The 23,466-nt window shown below is 38.7% G+C and overlaps 1 protein-coding gene across 3 annotated transcripts; it reads right to left on the bottom strand.

The window, feature by feature from the left end:
- Positions 1-651: 651 nt before the first annotated feature.
- Positions 652-23,466, bottom strand: LOC115797394 (E3 ubiquitin-protein ligase TRIM39). Of its 3 annotated transcripts, none has more exons than XM_030753964.1 (16): positions 23,359-23,466; positions 15,206-15,347; positions 14,789-15,029; positions 13,650-13,861; positions 13,548-13,568; positions 11,081-11,176; positions 10,431-10,664; positions 9,739-9,886; positions 6,726-6,773; positions 6,551-6,577; positions 6,401-6,465; positions 6,044-6,154; positions 5,806-5,924; positions 2,297-2,393; positions 1,902-2,126; positions 652-825 (listed from the first exon to the last, which is right to left on the bottom strand). In XM_030753964.1, exons 2-15 carry the CDS (start codon positions 15,344-15,346, stop codon positions 1,974-1,976), a joined length of 1,713 nt encoding a protein of 570 aa, XP_030609824.1. In that variant the 5' UTR covers position 15,347; positions 23,359-23,466; the 3' UTR covers positions 652-825; positions 1,902-1,973. The 3 variants fall into 3 exon arrangements, with proteins under 3 accessions (XP_030609824.1, XP_030609822.1, XP_030609823.1); XM_030753962.1 differs by having other exon boundaries at positions 13,464-13,568; XM_030753963.1 differs by lacking the exon at positions 23,359-23,466 and adding an exon at positions 18,190-18,209 and having other exon boundaries at positions 13,464-13,568.

Here is a 23,466-nt window from a genome sequence, read left to right on the forward strand (position 1 = left end):
ACCTAGGGAAAACACTAGGATGTCAAACTAAACACAGGACATGAGGCAAGGGAAACTTGGAAATCAAAAACATAACACAGACGTGACACCAGAGGGATACAGAAACCTAACACAAATGCCTAATTAAAAAACCATGAAAACCTAAAATCCTAATTCACTCAGAAAAGATAAGTCCAATACAAAACAAAGCATAAACCAAAACGTGGAGTCAAAAGGACCCAAGACATGACACTTCCTGTTTGTGATGGGCAGTCAATCAGAAAAAAGTTGGTTTACACAGAAGATGACATTAAAAAAAAGAAAAGTTAAAACAGGGGATGACACGAGAGGCTGCACCACGGTCTGGTGTGAGTTAAATAAAAAATTTTGAAGTGTGAATCATCAAAAGCTTCTCTAGCAGAGTGAAAATGGAGCAGAGTAGGTCCACTTTAAGGATCTTTTCATATGTTTCTATTTGAGATTCTTCAAATGGTCTATCTCCAACCTTGTAATAACTGTGTTACAATTTTTTTTCCAAATTATACATATTGATATGAGAATGCCATCAATCTTTTCATCAACTATTCAAAAAAAAAAAAAAAGGATAAAGTGAAAATTTTGTACTCAATCCTGAGATGATGACAGAAATAATGACACATGCAGACACCCGGATGTAAGAGATGCTTTAATAGATGATCAAATTTGAAATACATAAAAACTTTTTTTTTTCTCCATGATAAACTATTCACAATCTGCCACCAGCAAGGTTAAAGAAGCCACTCGTGAATTTTTATCGATAGGCATAAATACAAAATCCTGACCAGGTTTCTGCGTTTGTACAGCGCAGGGTTATTATAGTTAACGAAAACGAACGAAATAATGAAAACTGAAATTGAAAAAACATTGTCGTTAACTGAAATAAATAAAAACTATAATTAAAAGGAAAAAACGATAACTAATTAAAACTGAATTGTGAGTTTACAAAACTAACTAAAACTAACTGAAATTATCGATAAACTGACTTTCATTTACTTGTTTTTTTGGGGGTTTTTTTAAGCCTTGTGGATTGATATGAAATCATTGTTTCCGCTCTCCGAGTTTAAGCTGGGAGCGCCACAGGACAACTGTGTGAGTGCGCATGTGCGTGCGCTCACCGCGCTGGTCCGCAAAGTAATGGCTGCGGTCTGCCGAGTCCCGTATGGAGGTTCTTTGAGTACAAACACCTGCACACGACCACAAGGTAATTAACACACACAATCCAGCTACACAAGCATAAATGCGGACATGAGGTCGGCAACTTCTGTAGGTTGTGTACAGAGGCCGCAAAGACCCTGCAGGTTTAATTAGCGAGCATCTAACCAAGCTAGCTCCAAAACAGAAGCAGCTTCAGGTGGTGAGAACATCAGGATGCAGATGGATTTGAGCTTTGACTCCTTCAAAGAGTTTGTTTTTGTTTAACACCACATGTAGGCATTATTAATCTGCTGCACTGATGCTGAACTTTATTGTGGAGTTTATTGTAGAATTTATTGAGTTTGGGAGTTCATGTTTTTCTTTGTTTCTCCCTGATTATGCTCATGTGTGTCCTTAATATTACACAAATTTAGCATGTCTTGTGAACAGTTGGTTGTTGACTATATTTCTTTAAACTGTATCTTTTGTCAAGTTTTCATTACACAATAGTCACTTTTGCGCCTTGAATCTTGCACCTGATTAGGTATGAAAATACTAAAACTAATACTGAAACTAACTGAAACGAACTAAAACTAAGCATGAAACCAAAAATAAAAACTAATAAAAACGAGCAAAACCACTCTGAAAACTAATTAAAACTAACTGAATTAGAGAAAAAAAAAGTAAAAACTAACTAAAACTAAACTATAATGTAAAATCCAAAACTATTATAACCCTGGTACAGCGCAACTAAGTGCAGACAGGAAAATAAAGCAAAAAGGAAGAAATACAGTGTTACATAGCTTCCATGTGTTCAGCTGTCACTCTGTCACTTTCACTGGCGTGATGATCAGCGGTAAATCGTTCCTTCCTGACTTGCTGGTGCAGGGGCTGAAGAATGGGTAGATGGTCTCACTGAAAATGTCAGTGAAAGTGTAGATGTGGATCTTAGCATCAACGTTGTAGAAAGACACCTGCAAAGATGAGAAAACACACATACAGTTTGATCACAGAAACAGAACAAAAGGGGAAAAACACAGTTATACATAATTAAATAAGCTAAATCTAAAGGGAAAATACATTTTCATGTTCTTCATAATACAAACTCATTCAACTGATGTAAAACAAAGTTTCCAGATCATACCTGTCCATTTTCAAAGTCCACAAATATCCCAATCTTTTGAGGCTGAAGGTTCATTTGGACATCTGTGTAGGGCTGACTGCGAAAGGCGTACTTACTCCTGTGGGAAGGAATGGGGGGAAGCAGGAAAAGGAAATTAAAGATGAGAAACTTCCTCTGACATCAGAATCAGTCTATGCTAGATTACATACCATCTGATTACAAAAGCATTCAACTTTAAAGGATTTTTAAGGAATTAAAAAAAAAAATAAAGCCACGAGTTAAAAAAAAAAATACAAAAGAAAAACAATCAACAAAGATTTTGCATTCATCAAACCTGGAGCAACATTAACCTTAATCTGGGGTCATGTTTCTGTCTTTATTGCTGACTACGTGTCAAAGTTTCTGTCTAATTTTAGTTCTGATTTTGGTCTGTTTGCTCTCCATCCACTGATGACTGAAGCTTCTGTCTCAATATTGGCTAAATATTCCAATAGTTATTGAAAAGCTGCAGCTGGAGAACTATCTGATAAAAACAACTAAAATGGACACTTTGGACACAGTTGTGTGATAATCGGGATCGTTACCCCCTTTCATGTTACGCATATTCATTGCTCAATTGACAGTTTAAAAATAGTGACTAATACAACTTTAAGACCCTACTTAACAAAAAAAGAAATGTTTAATGTTTCGCCACTGATTTCCTTCAACATCAGGAGTAATTGTACAGTGGGTACGGAAAGTATTTCACTTTTTGTTTCATTGCAGCCATTTGCTAAAATCAAAAAAGTTCATTTTATTTCTCATTAATGTACACTCAGCACCCCATCTTGACAGAAATGTAGAAATTTTTGCAAACTTTTTAAAAAAGAAAAACTGAAATATCACATGGTCATAAGTATTCAGACCCTTTGCTGTGACACTCATATTTAACTCACATGCTGTCCATTTCTTCTGATCCTTCTTGAGATGGATCTACTCCATTGGAGCCCAGCTGTGTTTAATTAAACTGATTGGACTTGATTAGGAAAGGCACACACCTGTCTATATAAGACCTCACAGTGCATGTCAGAGCAAATGAGAATCATGAGGTCGAAGGAACTGCCCAAGGAGCTCAGAGACAGAAATGTGGCAAGGCACAGATCTGGCCAATGTTACAAAAGAATTTCTGCAGCACTCAAGGTTCCTAAGAGCACAGTGGCCTCCATAATCCTTAAATGGAAGATGTTTGGGACGACCAGAACTCTTCCTAGACCTGGCCGTCCAGCCAAACTGAGCAATTGTGGGAGAAGAGCCTTGTGAGAGAGGTAAAGAAGAACCCGAAGATCACTGTGGCTGAGCTCCAGAGATGCAGTAGGGAGATAGGAGAAAGTTCTACAAAGTCAACTATCACTGCAGCCCTCCACCAGTCGGGGCTTTATGGCAGAGTGGCCCGACGGAAGCCTCTCCTCCTTGCAAGACATATGAAAGCCCGCATAGAGTTTGCCAAAAAACACATCAAGGACTCCCAGAGTATGAGAAATAAGATTCTCTAGTCTGATGAGACGAAGACTGAACTTTTTGGCGTTAATTCTAAGTGGTATGTGTGAAGAAAACCAGGCACTGCTCATCACCTGCCCAATACAATCCCAACAGTGAAACATGGTGGTGGCAGCATCATGCTATGGGGGTGTTATTCAGCTGCAGGGACAGGACGACTGGTTGCAATTGAAGGAAAGATGAATGCGGCCAAGTACAGAGATATCCTGGAAGAAAACCTCTTCCAGAGTGCTCAAGACCTCAGACTGGGCTGAAGGTTCACCTTCCAACAAGACAATGACCCTAAGCACACAGCTAAAATTACAAAGGACTGACTTCGGAACAACTCTGTGATCATTCTTGACTGGCCCAGCCAGAGCCCTGACCTAAACCCAATTGAGCATCTCTGGAGAGACCTGAAAATGGCTGTCCACCAACGTTCACCATCCAATCTGACGGGACTGAAGAGGATCTGCAAGGAAGAATGGCAGAGGATCCCCAAATCCAGGTGTGGAAAACTTGTTGCATCATTCCCAAGAAGACTCATGGCTGTACTAGCTCAAAAGGGTGCTTCTACTCAATACTGAGTAGTATTCAGAGCAAAAGGTCTGAATAGTTGTGACTATGTGATATTTCAGTTTTTCTTTTTTAATAAATTTGCAAAAATTTCTACATTTCTGTTTTTTTCTGTCAAGATGGGGTGCTGAGTGTACATTAATGAGAAATAAAATGAAGTTTTTTGATTTTAGCAAATGGCTGCAATGAAACAAAGAGTGAAAAATTTAAAGCGGTCTGAATGCTTTCCGTACCCACTGTATTTCTAAACATGCAGAGTGGAAACTCAACACCTGATCACCAGCAATAATGCATTTACAAGGCAATCCATTCCATAAACTGGGCCAAAGCCATGCCAAAAGAAGCATATTTCAAATGATTTTAAAGTTAAAAATCTCTTGCTTTGGCTTCCCTCATGAAGTTCTTTGACTGCATGGATGTTTTGGCACTTGAATCCTGTTTCTCCTTGTTGCACACATATGAACACTAACCATGTGATAATCCATTGTCTGTCATTTTGGACATGACAATTATGGTGACAAAGTAGAATCAAGTGAATAAGGCCTCAGTTGCACGGCCCGTACACTGGTCCATGGCCATCTAGCAACCAACTCTCGCCGGGGACAATCCTGTATTCCCCTAACTGGCTGGCATAAACCTTGATTGCTTTGCTCACAGCATATTGCTGCAATCATAGTATGAATGAAAGTGATGGACTTGTCTACAAACATTGTCTAGCTACTCTTCAAGCTGCAGTGAAACAGTGAAAATTGCAACCTTTTTTGGCTATGACGCTGAGGCACAGTTTTTACTTTGAAGGAGAACCTTCTGCTTTTCTTGTTTGTATTGCACTTTTACAAGTTTTACTATTACTCATAAAGTACTTATCAAGTATTTGCAGACAAACGTAACAATCTACAGGCAGCTGTTGCAAACTGCCCGCAACCAAAGCAATAATAAGGAGGTTCTTGATGCAGTACCTTCTTTGCAACCAATTTCATCCATCCACCACTGCCAACCAATTTGGGAATACAGTCATCCCTCGCTACTTCGCGGTTCACTTTTCGCGGACTCGCTGTTTCGCTGGTTTTCAATCAGTATTAGTGTAAAACATTTATCGTGGTATTTTCGCTGTTTCACCGGTTTTTGCGGTACTCGTTCTTCACATGTGTAGTATGTGTTGTACAGTAATGTATATATTTGGTGTATAAGTGTGTGGGGAGGGTTTATAAAAACTTAAAATAGTGTATAACAACTAAAATAATGTATAAGTATTAAAATAAATATAGCGTCCCTACTTTGCAGATTTTCACTTATCGCGGGTGGTCCTGGAACGTAACACGTAACGGGATAAGACAGGGATTACTGTACAGATTTTTCCCTAGCAATATCAAATATTGCAAACAACTGTCGAGCAATGTGTACATGACAAAATGATTACAGTTAATGACAAAACTCACTTGTCTCTTAAACTAAGGAACCAGAATCCGTTGTCCGGGGTGTATTCAATCTTCCCCTTCCTGTTGACTGAATACCTCACCACACCAAGGTCCCAGTCCGTCTTCCCGCACACGTCAACCTGTTCAAAGCAAACAGATCACATTAAATCAAGTTAAAACAACAAGGAGGAAGTGGATTATAATCAATCAGCAATGAGTTTCAGTAATTTTGAGATTCTTGAAGGATGAAACCTCTTACCTCCCAATAATGCTTCCCAGAAGAGATCGCCTCCCTCCCCATGACACACACAACTTTATCAAACCTCTCTGGGTTGTCTGAAACCAGCTGATATCGTTCTCCACACCTCACCTGCAGAAAGACACAGTTTATTGATACTCCACTGAATAATCACAGTTCATTTCATGTAGATTTACACCTTCTTCTTCTACCATAGAGCTCTGTTGTGGTCTATGCTAAGAGAGAGGCTTCCAGACAAGACAACATATGAGTTTTGGAGTTGAAAACCAAAGGATTTACACTGTGAATGCCTTAAAAAAATAAAAAGAAATAATCTCAATATGATTGCATGTTCTAGTAATTAAAAAGGAATCTCACACTCTTCAGGTCCTGTGACAGCACCAGTCTTGGATGAGAGGTATTGGAGTCCAGAGTTACATCCACTGTGTTGAAAGAAGACATAAAGAACTTCATTTTGTGTGCATAGTTCTACTTTCACTGAATTTAGTTTGGATGAATATAACTTACATGCATACTCCTGTAGCCTCTTTAACACTGAAGAAAAAACAAAATTTTAGTGTTGCTGTTAAAATTCAGCAGATATATTTGGATCTCAGTTATCAGCAAGTTTAATGTGGATGCAGTTTATGTACAGCAAAAATATTAATGTAGGACTTAAGGTGGAGATGGAGTAGACACTCACTGGGCTGTGTTCGGGCAGGACTGTGATCCAGTGCTATGGCAAGAAAACCTGAACAGAACCACAACAACAGGTATCACGAGCTGACATGAGTCTATTTTAGGTATAACTCAGAAAATACTGATATGATGCAGAGAGTGTTTGGTAGGAGAATCCCGTAGTAATGGCCGTAGCAGCTCCTATAAACCTCCACCACCAGGGGGCAGTATTTCACTGCTTAATGATTGACAGTATGAATACTGTTATACTGTATATACTGTAATATATTAGGGCTGCAACTATTGATTATTTTAGTCATCTAGTATTCTATTGATTATTCCATCAATTAATCGTGTAATTGGATAAGAAATTCTTTTGTCTTGTTCATCTGTATATTCCATAGCTACTTCAATAGCTTTACTGCACTTTTTCGCTGTGGATGGCAGTGGATGGCACAGCTACAAAGTTCTCTTTTCTTCACTTGAAACTTGCTGATCTGGGCTGATGAAGGGCTCCTTCAGTTGTTTCCCAGTAAAGGTTTAAATGGTGATTACAGGAAAAAGCGCTGCTGCTTTGGATGCTAAAAAAAAGTTTCCTTTCGCTCTACCTCAGCTCGCCATTTCTATAAGGGCTCTGCCTCTTTGCGCATGTATGCAGACAGACTGAACATTAACCAACTGCTGCTGTTATCAGTGATTTTGTTAAAAACTGGTGGCTGCATACACTTAATGTTATAATGCATTGTATTCACAAGCTTCGTCCTAAATATGTTTCTATCACGGGTCTATTTTTAGGCGCTAATCAGGGATTAAAGAATACAAAATATTTTTGATGGAGCCCCTCGGTACTGAATAAGCGACTGGCGTGGGGGCAGGGGGGATTTCTTGTTGGGCAAACGATCGCTAGTGCTAATGGCAATGCCTGCTAGCAAACTGTGGATATAGCAAATTGTTCCAGGAGCTAATAGCTGAATTTCTCAGCACAGCGAACACAACACACACACACACATGGACGTGAGAGAAGTGGAGTTGTGGAAAACTATGTTGGCGACTGTCCACTCGCTGTTAAAGGGTCATTTTTCCAAATGACATGGATAGGCTCCAGCCCCCGACTGTGACAGAACATGCTGCTAATGTGGGTGAAACGCTTACCCTTACCTGGAGACATCTTATCGCTGCAGTTTAAATGAAGCATCAAAACAACAAATTTGTGTAGAGGATTTTTTATATCAAATTATTCAAGATCCTCAAGGAATCGTTGCAGCCCTTAAATGGATATTTTAATTATTCATTTTTTTTAGTAATTATAAACAGCCATTGTTTCCCTCTGACTATTACAGTGATGTAATGAAGATAAAATGAGTAACCTGATGTTATGCATGTCTATGTTTTAATATGCAGGTGAAGCGAGACACCACGGGCATGGGCAGAAACAAGCTTCTATAGGCCAAATGTGGCTGAATGTTTCCAAAAACGTCAACCCTCATAAGGCTTAAACATTGTATAGTGTCAGCCCACTGAAACAATCCCACAATAGTTAGTTGCTATTCTGTGGACAGCTCAACTCAAATACAAGTTTTGGGCCATTTAGTCCACTTGCTGTCCCTCTGATCTTTCTAACCCTGTCCATCCTGGTGACTCCCAATGAAAATCTGAGCATCTTTAGCTCTGCCAACTCCAGCTTGACCTCCTGTCTTTTCATCAGTGCCACTGTCTCCAAATCAGGTCTCACTACGATCTTCACAATTCGATCTTCCCTTTCACTCTTGCTCCTTCTGTGACAAATCACCCCTGAAACTCATCTCCGCCCGGCCAGTGTTGCCAAGTCCGCTTATTATAAGCGACTTTGGGCTTGTTTTTTTCTGAAGTCGCTTGCAAATCTCGTGAGTCGTGGGTTGCGGTTTTTTGGGCTTGTTTTTGAATGTGATGTTGCTTATTTGGGCTTGACATTCTTTCTGAGTGAAACTCCTTGAATATCTCTCGGCGCCCCATAATAAAGCAAAAGACGAGCGGTAGGTAGTTTGTCCCTTCCAAGCCCCTGTTTCCTGTTTATCGCTCCCGCCCACTTAGGCTCACACCCAAACAAACACTCATAACAGCCCAGAGTGAGGAGGCAGCGTATGAATGAGCTCCAGTAAGTGGGGAAAATATAGAAAAAATGTAATAAAGAGTGGGAGAAAGAGAGCACACTTAAAAAATGGATCTGAGCTCAGATGGGAGACAGTGGCGCGAAAACTGGGTATGCACTATATGCAATGCATTGGGGCGCCTCACAAGAGAGGGGCGCCAAAGCGATGCTACGAAATAAAATTGCTGCGGTCCTGATAGGAGACATATCAAAGGCATTCTGCAGATTTTCAAGTGTGAAATATGTGCTCGCCATGCTGATTTAGTTCAACAATCCAATACAGGGAAGCACACACAAAAAACTGCGCACTCTTCTCTTCTATGAGGCTAAGAAACATGGGTTTCACTGCTCCAAACCACAATGAGACAAAACAAGGAAATGGGCTATACTACTATAGAGCTATACTGTTTAAAAGCATCCACTTTTTACACAGTGTTGTGGGTTGCCAGTTGGGCTTCTTTTGGGCTTGTTTTCATAGAGCTGGTTGCTTGTTTCTATCGCGAGATCTGGCAACACTGCGCCCGGCTCATCTTAGCTGCACTCTCTTCTTCACCTCTCTTGTGGATAGTCTGTAGAAATTTACTTTACTAAAAAAAAAAAAAGGTTTGTGCCTGAGATTTGGTGAGTGAAATTCTATTATTCTGCCACTTAGCACCAATTAGCATATGGGTGTCTGTGCATTGCACTGGTACAATTTCTGAATGCAGCTTTTGATCCAAGCTAAGAATCTGTCACTTAAAAACACATAAAAATCTTAGTTTGAATGAAACAGCTACTATTTTTTTCTCTATAGTTGACTTTGAACCAGGTCCTAAGGCCTAATCAAAACTTCTTTCCAGTAGACTTCATGTCTTTCTTGTATATTATACCTGTTGTGCATGTTGTGCACCAGCTGCATGTTAACACTAACCTTTTTCTGCAATATTCTTCAGCTCTTCATAAAACTTCTCCACCTGAGCTGCTAGAGACTTGTAAATGGACTCTGTCCCCAGGTCAGTGTTCACCGACACTGTAGACCAGTTTCTGGTAGGCGGAGGACTGGCAAGGATTGGGAATGTCTGGGGATTAGGTAGAAAGAAATGTCAAAAACTGTTCAATGTCAGTATTTTACTAGGTCTGTTTTTCTGTGAAGTCCTGTGAGTTAAGCAGCAAAACATGGTACACATTTGTAGCATTTATCCACATATAAAAGCTTACAATAGCATTGAATCATTTTAATTTCATGACAATAACATCTAATTTAGTAAATATTTAATATACTTTTGACATCTCCAATTTGTAATGTGTACATTACATTATTTGACACATTTACTCATGAAGTAGAGTGTACTGTATTTAGAAACTATTTCAGTAGTTTGAGTTTGATAAATAACAGTATAAATGTACTTATGGCAATGGGCTTTCGAGCCTTATATGCATTTTTGCCTCATGCGTTTTATCTTCTATTTATTTGCTTAAACAACATCTACCCCCTCTATTTTTAGTTTACTTTTCTCAGGGCAATTAAGTACGTGAGTCTGCCAATAGCACAAACAGACCAAACAGTACTGCAACACTGGCACGTACTAGCATCATCAAATTCATCCTTAAATTCTCACTAACCTTCACACAGTGTACATGGTCATCCGATTGAGCGAGCTTGGTAAGCTCGTTTTCTCTCCTCCTCAGTTCCTCAATCTCCTGCTCTAGCTGCCGTGTCATGGATTCAGCCTGTCGCTGTGCTGCCCTCCGGCTGATCTCCATCACCTCCAGCAGCTCTGCCTGGGAACGTTCAATAGAAGAAACCAGACTCGAGAGTAGACACATGCTGCCTGCGGTCTCTCGATCCACTGCCAGCTGGAAAGTTGGACAGAGTGACTGAAATCTCTCAATTCATTTCTTTTACAGTCACCATGTGATATTTTTTTTTGTTTGTTTTAAAATATATTAAAAAGAAAAATGAAATCATATGGAAATATGCAACATATACATATTGCTGCTAAGATTTGTAAGTAACTTAAAAATGTAAGGAACCAAAATTTTACTGTAACTAAAATGTTGGAAAGAAATTCAAAAATTCTAGAAACCATAAAATTCCAAAACGTTAGAAACATAAAATCTTAATTTTTTTCTTTAATCTTTATATTTGAGTGATTATTAATCCCTTCTATTATTCATGTTAATCATAATCATTCATGAAAAATTACAAATAATGTGTCAAAAGGATTTACAGGTTTTACCATGAGTGCGTTTTTTGTGTTTTTTTTTTTTACCTCCAGGTCCGTCACTGACATCTTGATCTTTTCAATCTTGCTGATTCTTTCTCTGATCATGTCCTGGATCTTCTGCTCTGACATGGTTAGCAGCATCTAAACACACAAACATTCATCTTTCACAACGCTGACTCTCTAATCACTAAGAACCTAAGCCTGACTATCAACCTAACCATAAAACAAGTCTTAATTGTCACACTTTTTGTTCCCAAAGAAAGAAGAACTATTCCTGGGACTGTGAAAATGTATTCATGAACCCACAATTAAGTAATGAATGTAAACAAACACACAGCATTAGTTTTAACAAAAACACAAAAACATTTTTTCACTGATCTTTTAACACCTGACTTTACAGTTGTGTTCAAAATAATAGCAGTCCAACATGAGTAAAGAGATCAATCAATCTTTTTGGTAGAAATCATATTACTACATTGCAAACAATTTACCAGTAAGTGTAGTAGAGTCATAGAAAACCAATAGACCCAACATTCATGATATGCATAATACTGAGTCTGTGTAATTGAATAATTAATTGAAAGGGGTGTGTTCAAAATAATAGCAGTGTCCATTCATTCTGTGAAAAAAACAGGCATCAATCATGTGGCCCTTATTTAAGGATAAAGCAAACACATGTTGTTCATGCATTTCTCACTGAAGACCTGAGAAAAATGGGCCATTCCAGACATTGTTCAAAAGAAAAGCGTTCTTTAAAATGTTGATTGAAAAGGAGAAAACATATAAAAAAGTGCAGAAAACGATAGGCTGCTCAACTAAAATAATGTCCAGTGCTCTAAAACGGAAAGCAAAGCAAGAGAGAAATGGATGAAAACGGAAGACTACCATTCAAATGGCTCGAAGAATAGCCAGGATGGCAAAAACTCAGCCAATGATCAGCTCCAGACCAATGATCTTGGTTCCAGACCAACAAAATTAAACTTATGGAGTGGTCAGCCCAATCCTCGGACCTTAATCCGATAGAAAACTTGTGGGGTGTCATCAAAAATGCTGTTATTGAGGCAAAACCAAGAAATGCAGAGGAATTGTGGAAAGTTGTCAAATACCTGTTCACAAGTGCCAGAAGTTGGTTGACTCCATGCAACACAGTTGTGAAGCAGTTCTCAAAAACAGTGGTTATACAACATAATGTTAATAATAATAATTCCTAAAGATTTTTTAGTTCATAAAGTGAATATTTGATTTTACAAATAAAAATGCAGACACTGCTATTGTTTTGAACAGCCCAATATTCATGTTTCTTCATTTCCTGTTAAGTATGGAAAAATTATATATTTTTCTTCGTGTTTTGATTTAGAATATAATGTGCACTGTTCCCAGTGCCTGGAAATTAAAAAACAATTTAAGGATTCCGAGCTTTACTCGTGCTTTTAAATGCACTGCTATTATTTTGAACACAACTGTACATCATAAGTGAAGGTTACTTTCCTTTTTCACTTCTCATTTTTAACCCCTTTGTTCTTCCCCAGTCTCATTTCCATTTTTAGGAATGTGGTGTGGCTGTACAGATATAGTAATACTATTGGCCTAGACCTTATAAAAGATGGACAAGGTCACCATTATATCATCCACTGGTTAGCGAAACAAAGTTAACAGTTTTGAGCTGTTGGCGGTGTTTTGAAAGCAGACATGATGAGCAAGGGTGGGTCTGACTGTGAGACCGAGGACAAGCTCTCAAACATTAGAGAATTAACACGCAATAATAATAATAAAAATTTTAAAAAACTTCCCTCTGAAACCACATAATCACCAAAATTTACTAAACCTACTTAATATTTTATTCAAGATGACCTGAAACTAGAACCTGAGGCTATGAGCTAAAAAGGTAAGTGTGCACTTAAGTCACAGAGCAAGAAAGCTGGGGACATTTTCCCACAGATTTCTGTACAAATGGAAGTTGTACAGAAATCTGTCACAGCAGACATTTAGTTAATAGCATGACTGCAGACCCTTTGTGTTATGACTTATATCCAATAATTAGCGCATCTAACTAAGCCTGAAAAATACAACATGTAGCTATAGCTAGAGTTTTAGAGTTTTCAGATATTTAAAATAATGATATAATGGAAGGACACAAAGCAGAGGAAATGTAAGACACTATGCTCTTCTTCTGTATTCAAACTGCTCTGATGCACAGTAAGAATTTAGGTACAAATGTAACATAACTTTTAGGCATGAGGCCAGATTGCTTTGTATCACAATGGCTCCAGTTTCTCAAGATAAGGAAGCTCTTACATGTCAGTTATCACCTGCTTTATTGCTCCTTCTCTAAAAGCCATTTTTCTCTTTTTCAAACTAAAAGTGAAACTTCCCCAACGTGAATCAACCTTTTCTTTGCTTCTCTCTGTTTCTGTTTTAGTTTCCAAACCTTGGTTTCCATCCATTCGGTTTCGACAGTCACTGTGTCGTGATCTGGATGGTCCTCCATCTCACATTCAGGACAAATACACACCTGGTCACTCCTACAGTAAATCTGAAACAAATGAGACAGAGAGTTGCACATTATTCTTATTCGGTCTTGTTTGGCAGAAACATGCAGAAATAAATGCTTTACCAGTATTGGGCTGTTGTGAATTTCACAAAGAGGGACATTCTGGCTCATCTCAGCAGCACTCAGAGTGAACCTCCTCCGGGTATGTGAACGGTGGAAAGCTGGAGCACCATTGGTGTGGTTCAGGGCATCGGTCATGCTGTCATTTGGCACAGAGGAAGCTTGCGAGTTTTTGGCCAGTGAAAACGATGCTGAGAAGGAATCACTTTCCAAGCCTGAAGATAGAATAAATATCATGGAATTTCAGTTTAGTCAGTCACTTTAGTGCAAAGACAAATGTCTCTTCTGGTAGACCATGAACCACACTGTAATTTTGTAGAGCCACTCATGAACCCAGATGATGAATCTTAAAGTCTCTTTTCCAGTACATGCATAATTATATGAATGGGCATGAATATCATGGCAGTTCTGGGGGCTTTTTTGAAGTGCTCTTCCAGGGGTGGAATGACTATTTAGGACACACTTTTATTGACTTTAATAAACAAGACTTGGGTGCACAAGTTTGAATTTATTTTGGATTTTCTCTAATCACACTTTGTCAAAACTTTACATACATGCTCAAATACATACATGCACTCACTAGTGATCATTGATTGTTTACAACTAGTAGTTTCTCTTTGCCAGCACAGAAATCAACAACTTTGACCTAAACTGAAATTTGCAGCTGTCCACATGGACAAGCCAAATGCCTTCTAGAGAAAGATTTTATGGTCAGACAAGACAAAGATTGAGCTATTGGGTCACAATAACAAATAATTGAGGTTTTCAAATCTAAGAACACTGTGCCAGCTATATGGCAGTGGTAACGTCATGGTCTGGGGCTGTTTTGCTGCCACTGAATCGAATAATGAAGAAGTAGGACTACCTCTAGATTAGTCAAGTTCACCTCAAATCAACAGCTAAACGTTTGAATCTTGGACACAATTGTGTGTTCCAACAGGACAACGATCCCAAACACACATCAAAACTGGTTTTGGAATTATGAGTATGTGAAGTATATCAGAGATACTAGAAAAAGTGTCAAATTCAACATCTAAAAAGATAACAACGATCCTTTGTTAAGATCCTAATTTTTCTGAAGACTTGTCCCTCTTTTACCTGATGCCTTGTAAAGTAATCAAATAGAAATCACTTTGGCTTACTCCGAGAATGAGCTTGGTGGGTCTTTGTCACAGGGCGATGCAGCTTTCTCTTCAGTTCATCAAATAAATGACTAGATGGGCTACCCTTGCCATCACTCCCCTTTCCTCCACTCTTCTTCTTTACCGCTCCATCTCCACTTTTCATGGATTTGAACTGGTCTGTGATCTCTCGTAGTGTCCTGTTGATCTGGAGATCCGGTCGCTTCTCAAAGGTCTTCTTACACAGAGGACACCGGAAAACCTAGATGGCAAGAAGAAAATAAGATGAAAGAAAAGATGAAAGCAAAGAATAACAGAAACAGAAAGGACATGGGAGATGCAGGAAATATGTAAGGATGTCAAATAACTTGCCAGCCATAATATAGCATAACATAAAGTAAGGGAAAGAAGAAGGGAAAAGAGAAACAAAGGAAGAACCTTAGCTTCATCCCAGTATCTGCTGATGCAGCGCATGCAGAAGCTATGGCCACATGGCGTGGATGAAGGGTTGGTAAACACATCAAGGCATATGGAGCACTGGAACTGCTCTTCAGATAGAAAACTGCCATACAGGGACATCCTGCGAGATGCAGAAGAGAAACAAATAATCTTTAGAAGAGTCCCAACATGTGGATGATGAGTATGTGTTTTTAAGCAGCATAAAACACTTAAGTCATTTCTGTTGTGCTGGAGTAAATGATTGAGCAGTCTCAACCACGGTTCCACCATCTCTAGTGTGATGATTTGCCAAGTTTACTCCTGTACATTCTCAGTTGTATTTGTTCTCAGTTTCTTAGCCTGATGATCTGATGAACTTAAACTGTAAGTAAGCTATTGGTGGACTGAATGATAACGTAGGGCATAATGGTGCACCTTAAATTGTATCTCCTCTGGCTGTTCACAGTAATGACAAATTTACAGCATTTTGTCAAAGCTGTCACTTGTTTTTGCACTGAATATGTCTTTTGGCATCTGTGCTATTACAGATCACTTAAGTGCTTTGAGTACTCAAAGTAGAGTAGAAAATCACTATATAAGAACCAGTCTATTTACCATTTACCATTCATGGCAGGCATGCAGGTCTGACAGACCCAATTATTTATTTTTCAACTTTGGGGTAAAAACACCTGAGCCACAATCTTTTCCTTAACCCAACCAAGTCGTTTTTAACTGTTTAAACAAACAGTTTTTGTCATGCCAAACATGACCAGGAAGTACGTGTCCAAAATTCAAAGAGCACAAACCAGGGTTTCCAGTTGGGTGGAGCTGTCAGCATTTCTTCCTCAGCCTACACACCTGTTGTTCTTCTCCCTGATTTCCAGCTCATGTATTCAATCTTCACCAGATTGTCTGCATTGCCGGTGCGATAATCAGGTCCTTGTAGTGATTTCCCAGTGTTTCATATTTCTGTGTTTCAGAATTGCCTCCTTCCTTCTTTCAGTTTGCCTCCCAGTGGCTCCAAGGAGTCTGTGCTCTAAGAATCCTCGCACCTGTTTTGCTGAGCTGTTACTTTTGGAAATCATCCTCTGGAACAGTCTGTTCTTCACCCCCTGCCTCCCCACCCTTCTACAACTTCCTGTGTACAAACCAGTGCACCCTCCTGGACATACAACTAATCTCCACAGTTAAGCCTGAACATTCATTCCTTACCCTCTTGGAACTCTAAACTCTCCAACCTGCTTCCACCAGATCAAATGTCAATCTCCTCTCTCCCAGTGAACCACCATCTGAGGCTCTCAGCCTGTCTCCATCTCCTCTGCAGTCCCCTTGTGTCGTTTTTTTTTTTTTTTTTTTTCCAGAGACATTCCCCATGCAAGTGATTCTGTGTTTCAGTGCTTCTTGTGTACAATTAAAATTGTGAGCTTAATCAATTCAGTCTCGTGCGTTAAAGTCCTTTATATTTTGGGGGCTTCATATTTTATATTTTTATATTTTCAGTATCTCTATGACTCCTCCCCTCCTGCTGCACCTGAACCACCTGTCTGACACTCCAATTCATTTCCTCAATCATAAACTCACTGCAAAGCCATCAGAGGAGCGAATTCATTTGCAAACATTTATGTTTCTACAAGGACTAACTTTATTTAAACTGACTTAAATGTTGCCAACATTTTGAAAGTTATGATGTCTGAAATTCAAAGTATGAATCTCAGCATATTTTCCACTGAAAATCACCTAAATCAGTGATCGTAGGCTCTATAACAAATCCGCAAACCATGTCCAAGTCCACCTTCACAGCAAGAGGATCCAAACAGATCAGGATCACTGATTCGGATGAGGCCCAGATCCAGTTCAACTCCATTCATTTCCCAGCTCATCCAATCTGGATCTATTCATAATGGATTCATTTTCCCGACACGATCTGCATTCTTTATTTAAAATGTCTCATCCTCCCAAGCTGTACTGAAATATTTAAAACCTATAAAGTAGAGACATTCATTATAACATGTTTGACTTTCTTGGTAAAACTTTACATTCATTACAGATTTGGATGCCCTGCATTTTTTCAGCTAAATATGAAACTATGACTGAACTCTGACCTTTAACTGTCATGGTCGTGGACCATGTGGACAGCATTTGTGTTTAGTTCTTTTGGTTCTGTTTTCATTGAGCTCCTGTTATGTTTTCGAGTTTGTATTTGGTTTTGTTCATTTATCTGAGTTCCTGTCTTGTTCTTAGTTATAGGTGTTTTCATTTTGTTTTCCTAGTTCCCTTTGTCCCTGTCTCCCCGGCATCTCTGTGTCTGTCCTGTCCCTCTGTTATGTCTCTGGTCTCGTGTGTTTTGTGGTTTATTTCCTTTGCGGTGTGTCAAGTCCACGTTTCTGTCTCTGTCTAGTTACTTCCTGTCTTATTTTGGTACTGTCTGGTTTTTCGTGCAGTGTGTTTAGTTTTCCTTCCTGTGTCTCCCTCCCTGTTGTTCCTCATCTGTCTGTGTTCCAGTCAGTCTTTGTTGTGTCATTGGTTCTCTTCCTGCTGTGGTCATTAGTCAGTTACTCAGTTTGTCACTCAGTTTAAGTTTGCTCCCTTTGTTATGCTGCTGCCCTGTTTCCAGCAATAAAGCTGTGTTTTGAGTTCACCCTCTGTCTGTGGTGCTTTGCTCAGAGGCCCTCACTCCTGCCAGCCGCAGCAGTACATGACATTAACAGTAACTCAGTGAACCATCTCTGCTGTGGCTGTCAGAGAGCATCATCTATCAGTAAAGATGATCTTAGATCAGATTAGAATTGCTTAAACTGGAAATATTATAGTAGATTTTCTGTAAATCTACTCAGTTTTATCCAGTAATTCCAGAAATAATAAAATTCTCCATTAAAAAATGAATAAAGTGAGGTTGCTATTCCATCAGTAGTCAAATTAAATGGTCATAAACTGAACTGTCATAAACTGCAGCAAAAACAGATTTTATTAAGTAAAAAACTGACCTGAGGTCAGCTCTGCCCCCGGGGTCTGCTGCTGTCTGTAACACACAGGTCTGTCAGTAAACTCAGTCTGAGCTGTTTCGCCACATTTTTATCTTCACTTTCTGTCTCCTGCAGTTTGTTTGTCAGGCTGCAGCTGAATAATTAGATTTTAAAATCAAATGTAAAATTTGATTGATTTGATTTGATCTGATGGCGATTCAAGTTGTGTAAATAATAACAGCAGACTTTATAAAAGAAATTATATATTTTATAACAAACTTTCATTCTGTCTATGATGATGACAGAGTGGGTCAGGCTGATTAAAGTGGCTCATCATGCTCCACACTGACACGTGCGATCCTCCAGCCATCGGATTAAAATGGAGGCTCTGTGCTTTATTTACCCATTGCCATGATGAATCCTGGTGTCAGAGCTCCATTGATGATGGCTTTCTTTCCTCACTCACGCATACTCAGAGTTGATTGAGCTAACTCTAATCAGCTGTTCTGAAATGGGAAACTCAGAGTATGTTTTTAAACTCAGTTTGTTGAACATGCTTCCTGGAATTGGCCCCTGGGCTGGTCTTCTTCGCACTGCAGTGAAAAACCAGATATTGGCCAATTGTCAGTGGACTCTATCCCGTTGCTATCATCGGGGCCAGAAGGTTTGGTTATCTGCTAAAAATATTCCTCCAAGAAGTTGGTCCCATGTTACATCAGGCCTTATGAGATTGATGCTGTTATCAGTCCTTCTGCTGTATTACCCACTCTAAATGCTGAAAAAAATATGAACAGCAAGATACTATATAATTTGTGCACAGACTAATGGTGCTTTTCAGTGTATGAAAACAGTATTAACATTTAGATGCCAGTGGGCCACCATGGCCAGAACTCTTGTGATCATTTGTGTTCGGCTAGTATTCATCTTCTGTTTACTAAGTTGTTCATGAAAATGCAGAGCAATCATCTGCAATATTATACCAGAAAGGTTTTTTTTTTTTTTTTTTTACAACATATTTAAATATGTAAAAGAAGAAGCTGTTGATTACAGTAAAATAATCAAAGCTGTCAAATCTAGCTGCCAGTCCTTTACTGTAATTTAACCAGGACATTTCTTACAGTGTAGTGAAGTAAACGTTCAGTCCTTTGTGTAAATGATACAGCACAGTTCTGACAGAGTATACTGCCTCCTGCTGGCCATGTGCTGTAGGCCGGAGAAAGGTGACCACTACCTAGAACCTCCTTTCATGTCTCTCTTCACCTAGAATGGAAATGTTCAATACTTGCTTAAGGAAGTCCTTCTTCATATCCAGCTATCAAATTTTTTCTACATGTTTCACATTCTGATCAAAGATTGCAACCATTGCACTTCACCTTTGCACCACTTTTGCTCATTATCGAGCTGATCTTACCTTGTTACCTAAACAAGTTCAACATTCTCTTTTAAATTACCAATCAGAAATGTCAGTTTTACAGGTAAATTTAGAAAGCTGTAATTACCTGGTGAAGGTTAGCTGAGATTAGACTAGCTTTCCTCAAAACATACAATGGAGGCTTGTGTAATTCTGCTTTGTTAGTTTGTATACATGTTTTCCAAATGGACAATCCTCCTAAATTTTGTTGAATGGCATCAAAATATCCACTTGATGGGAGGATTTCAATTAAACTCGTTCAATATATAAAAAAAACTCTTGAGGGAATCATCCTTTTTAAATCTTAATAATATTTGAACTTTAGGCAAACATTACATATTGCCATCCAACTAAGCTGAGTCCTTAACAACACACAAGTTTCTCACTATGTCACTCGTTTTGACCACAATGTAGGGTTGAATTTAACACTAGCAGTTGTTTGTCACACTTTAAATGTTTAGTGCTTTAACGTGACGGCTGTCTGGCATTTGAAATGAGTGAATCCCAATAGAGGAGCAAAGAGTGGTGAAGCAATTACCTAACATGCTATTTATTTATTGTATCGAGAATCAACACAAAGTAATGCTAAAATTGAGTTCAAGTGTACAGTGCCAACAAAACAGGGTTAAGAGGGTCAGACAAGTTGACGTCACGAGAAATAAAGGACACGTTATATCAGTCACACATTCACAGACTCACATATATTTTTCCTTAACAACAAAAATCTGATTAGGATTGTCTAACACTTCAGGAATGTAGTGGAGTGAGATTCTGTCCTGCATTATCTTGTACAGAAATCACACACGTATCTCTTTACAGGTAACATTTGAGCCGAAGCTGACTCAGATTTAAACCTACTGTTAAACACTTAACACTTTATAAATAATATTTAATGCTGAAGTGTGTAATTCTGCCTCATCTATACACTTCTTATACCAACCTATCCTGTTTCAGAGTTATGTAGGGTTGGATGCTATTATTATTTCTTTGGTACACTATGTTGTACCTCTACGAGCTAAGCATCATAATGTATGCTGTGCAGTGCAGTAAGAAGTGGCTTGACTTCTGCATTGGAGAAACCAAACAGCCACTCCACCTAAACAATAAAGGGCACTCTTTTGAGGATGCAAATCTTCACATTTTTGGCCAGGAAGACATATGGTTTGAAAGAGGAGAAAAAGAAGCCATCTATGTCAACTGTGAATCACAATTATTAGAGGTAGTGGCTAACAACACCAGCTGTCAGTCACTTACAATGCAGTCTTGACAGTTGTTCCCAGGTGCCTTAACCCCGACTCCCACCTTGTTTCACTTGACCTCAATAGGTCACTTGATGGGTGGGGCAAGGTCTCACAGTGGTTTCACTCAAAACCCCTGATGGTAATGGTCCACACCATTTTTCGTACCTTGGCTCATGTGATGATACACATTAGTAACAGTGGGTCAATGACCACCTCCAAAGGGGACAACCCCCACTAGGGTTTAAATACCAGGGACTTTCCACCTTTTGGTTTTAGAACTGAAGACGTCTCTTGGATGAGAGGGGAAACATCTTCAAAAACCTACCCAGGCACTCAGTTTCCCTCACAAACTTGGCAGCCCATACACCTACAACACTCTCATTTCTTCAGCTACAGGTCCTCCACCTTTTGAAGCTTCCCTGGAGTACCAGCCCCCACTTCTCCCTGTACAGGAAGTGGAGGTTACTGTACCATTGGTGCACCACCAACTGTGCCACTCGCAGAGTAAGAGGCAGGTTATACCCCACCAGATTCCCAGCCTCCCGCATGGCTGTGCTGTTATAAAGCCTTCAGCATTTTGGCCGTTGCAATCTTGGTTTTATTGAGCAAGAAGTGACAATAATTTGGACAAGATGGTGGAGTGATAAGCTCACAAAGTAAAAATAAAAATTCACTGAAACAGGTTTGTGAACTTGGCAAACTAACTAAATAAAATCAAAATATAAAGAAAATCTCCTTAGGAAATGTACAAGCTAAAATTTGTCATCATAGCTCACCTAAGCCTTTGAGCCTTTGATGGACAAGTTTATTGAGATTCTGGAAGACTACATGACTGCTTTCAAAAAGTTCTGTTTTCTGTCTAAAACTAACACTAAACTAATTTTAAAATACTAAATTATTTTCAAATAATAAAAAAAAATAAATTATTTTCAAATAATAAAAGCTGAATTGAAATGAGCAAACCCACTCTGGAGCTAACTGAAACTAAACTGAATTCAAAACAAAAAAACAAAACAAAAAAAAAAAAAAAACAGCTACAAAATATAAAACTATGAAATCTCTGTTTCTCTGCTGATCTCTGTTCCAGTTACTTCACAACCCGCCAAATTAATTTTTGACAATTCAATTAAAAATCCTCCAAAAGGCACCAACACCACAAACACAGTCAAGGAGCCAGTCCAGAGACTAGAATTAGTATAAGTTGATGGAAGCCTACAAAGCCGCCAGCAGGACACTTCTATCTCTGATTCATTTTCAGCCCTAAATGTTGCTGTTTGGTAACAACTTGCGAAACACTTGCAATACAACAAAACTGGAGAACAGTCTAGTTCCTTCCATTCCTCCTCCTGATGTTGCCTCAATGACTGATAAGAGCTTTGGGCATGTGATCCAAGCATCAGTTTATCTAGCCAAGAGATGTTATCCTTGTACAGCAATGAGTTTGAATCATGTTGTGATTGGTCACTCAAACTGTGTTCACACCTCTTGAGATCTGCGTCATCACTGGTGACAGCCCCAACCCTAACCTAATAGCTAACCCTAGGCAATCAGAATTTGTACTTTTTTGTTTTTGTACTCCCAAGTCTTGGCAAAATAATCATTCTAACTGACAAGCAGCAAGACAACTCTATCTGGTAGTTTGTCAACAGCAGCAATTTGATACTAATGAGCACTAACTTAATGATTTACTACTAGAAATTTTTATATCAGCAAGACAGAAGTGGATCACAGGCTGCATGTAGAACAAAAATCTAAAAGAAACCCAGACGCAAATTAACCTTTAAAAGGCTATTAGTGTGTATTCTAGATGAACATCTAATTAAATTTGCTAACTTTGCTGATTTTGGCAATAAAACCTTTGTCATTGTTTTTCAAAATAGAGGAAAAAATAATATCTGAAATGGAAAAGAACGCACCCATTAGCCATACCCTTTTTTCTCTTAAATTTTTCTGCACATTGTGTTACATGTATTTGAGCCTTTTAATCCTGCAAATTGGTTCGCAGCTAAGAGATGATTACAAAGCACAAACACCATGATTGTGCACATGTAACTTCATTAACAAACGTCACATCGATAGAGCAAAAAGTAGCTGAAATGAACAATATTACAGCCAAGGCATGATGCAGTTAAAACCCTTCAGAATAAAAACAAATACCCACACATATGTGAGACACAGATTTAGACATAGCTAAAACTAGATCACTCAGTTTTATCTCACTGTTAGAAACTTTTCCTTCGGAGGGAAAAGAGATTTGAAGATCTTAGGATTTTTCTGCTTTTCTGTGTTTTATATTAGGATTAATTTAATGTTGAGATTTTAGGATTTTTGACAAAAAACAAGACTTTTATTTATTTTTTAATAGTCCTTTTCAGGTTAGCGAGTTAAAAACTATTAAATTTGATTCCTAAATCGCATTTATCAGCATGTCAGAAAAACACTTCAGCCCCCCCACTGCAACTTTAAATAGTTCCCACACTTTATTCAGATAATTTAGATCAGCAATGAACACAAAATAGTAAAAGGAAAAGAAGATACCTTAATGCAGGTAAGGTGGGAAGCACTGAAATCCAGAGATGTCCCTCTCTAGTAGTATCTTGACTGCTCACACTCTCAATTATGAGACATCTCTGGCTCTTAAAGATG

Source organism: Archocentrus centrarchus, chromosome 18 (genome assembly GCF_007364275.1).
Source record: "Archocentrus centrarchus isolate MPI-CPG fArcCen1 chromosome 18, fArcCen1, whole genome shotgun sequence".
NCBI classification, from domain to species: Eukaryota; Metazoa; Chordata; class Actinopteri; order Cichliformes; family Cichlidae; genus Archocentrus; species Archocentrus centrarchus.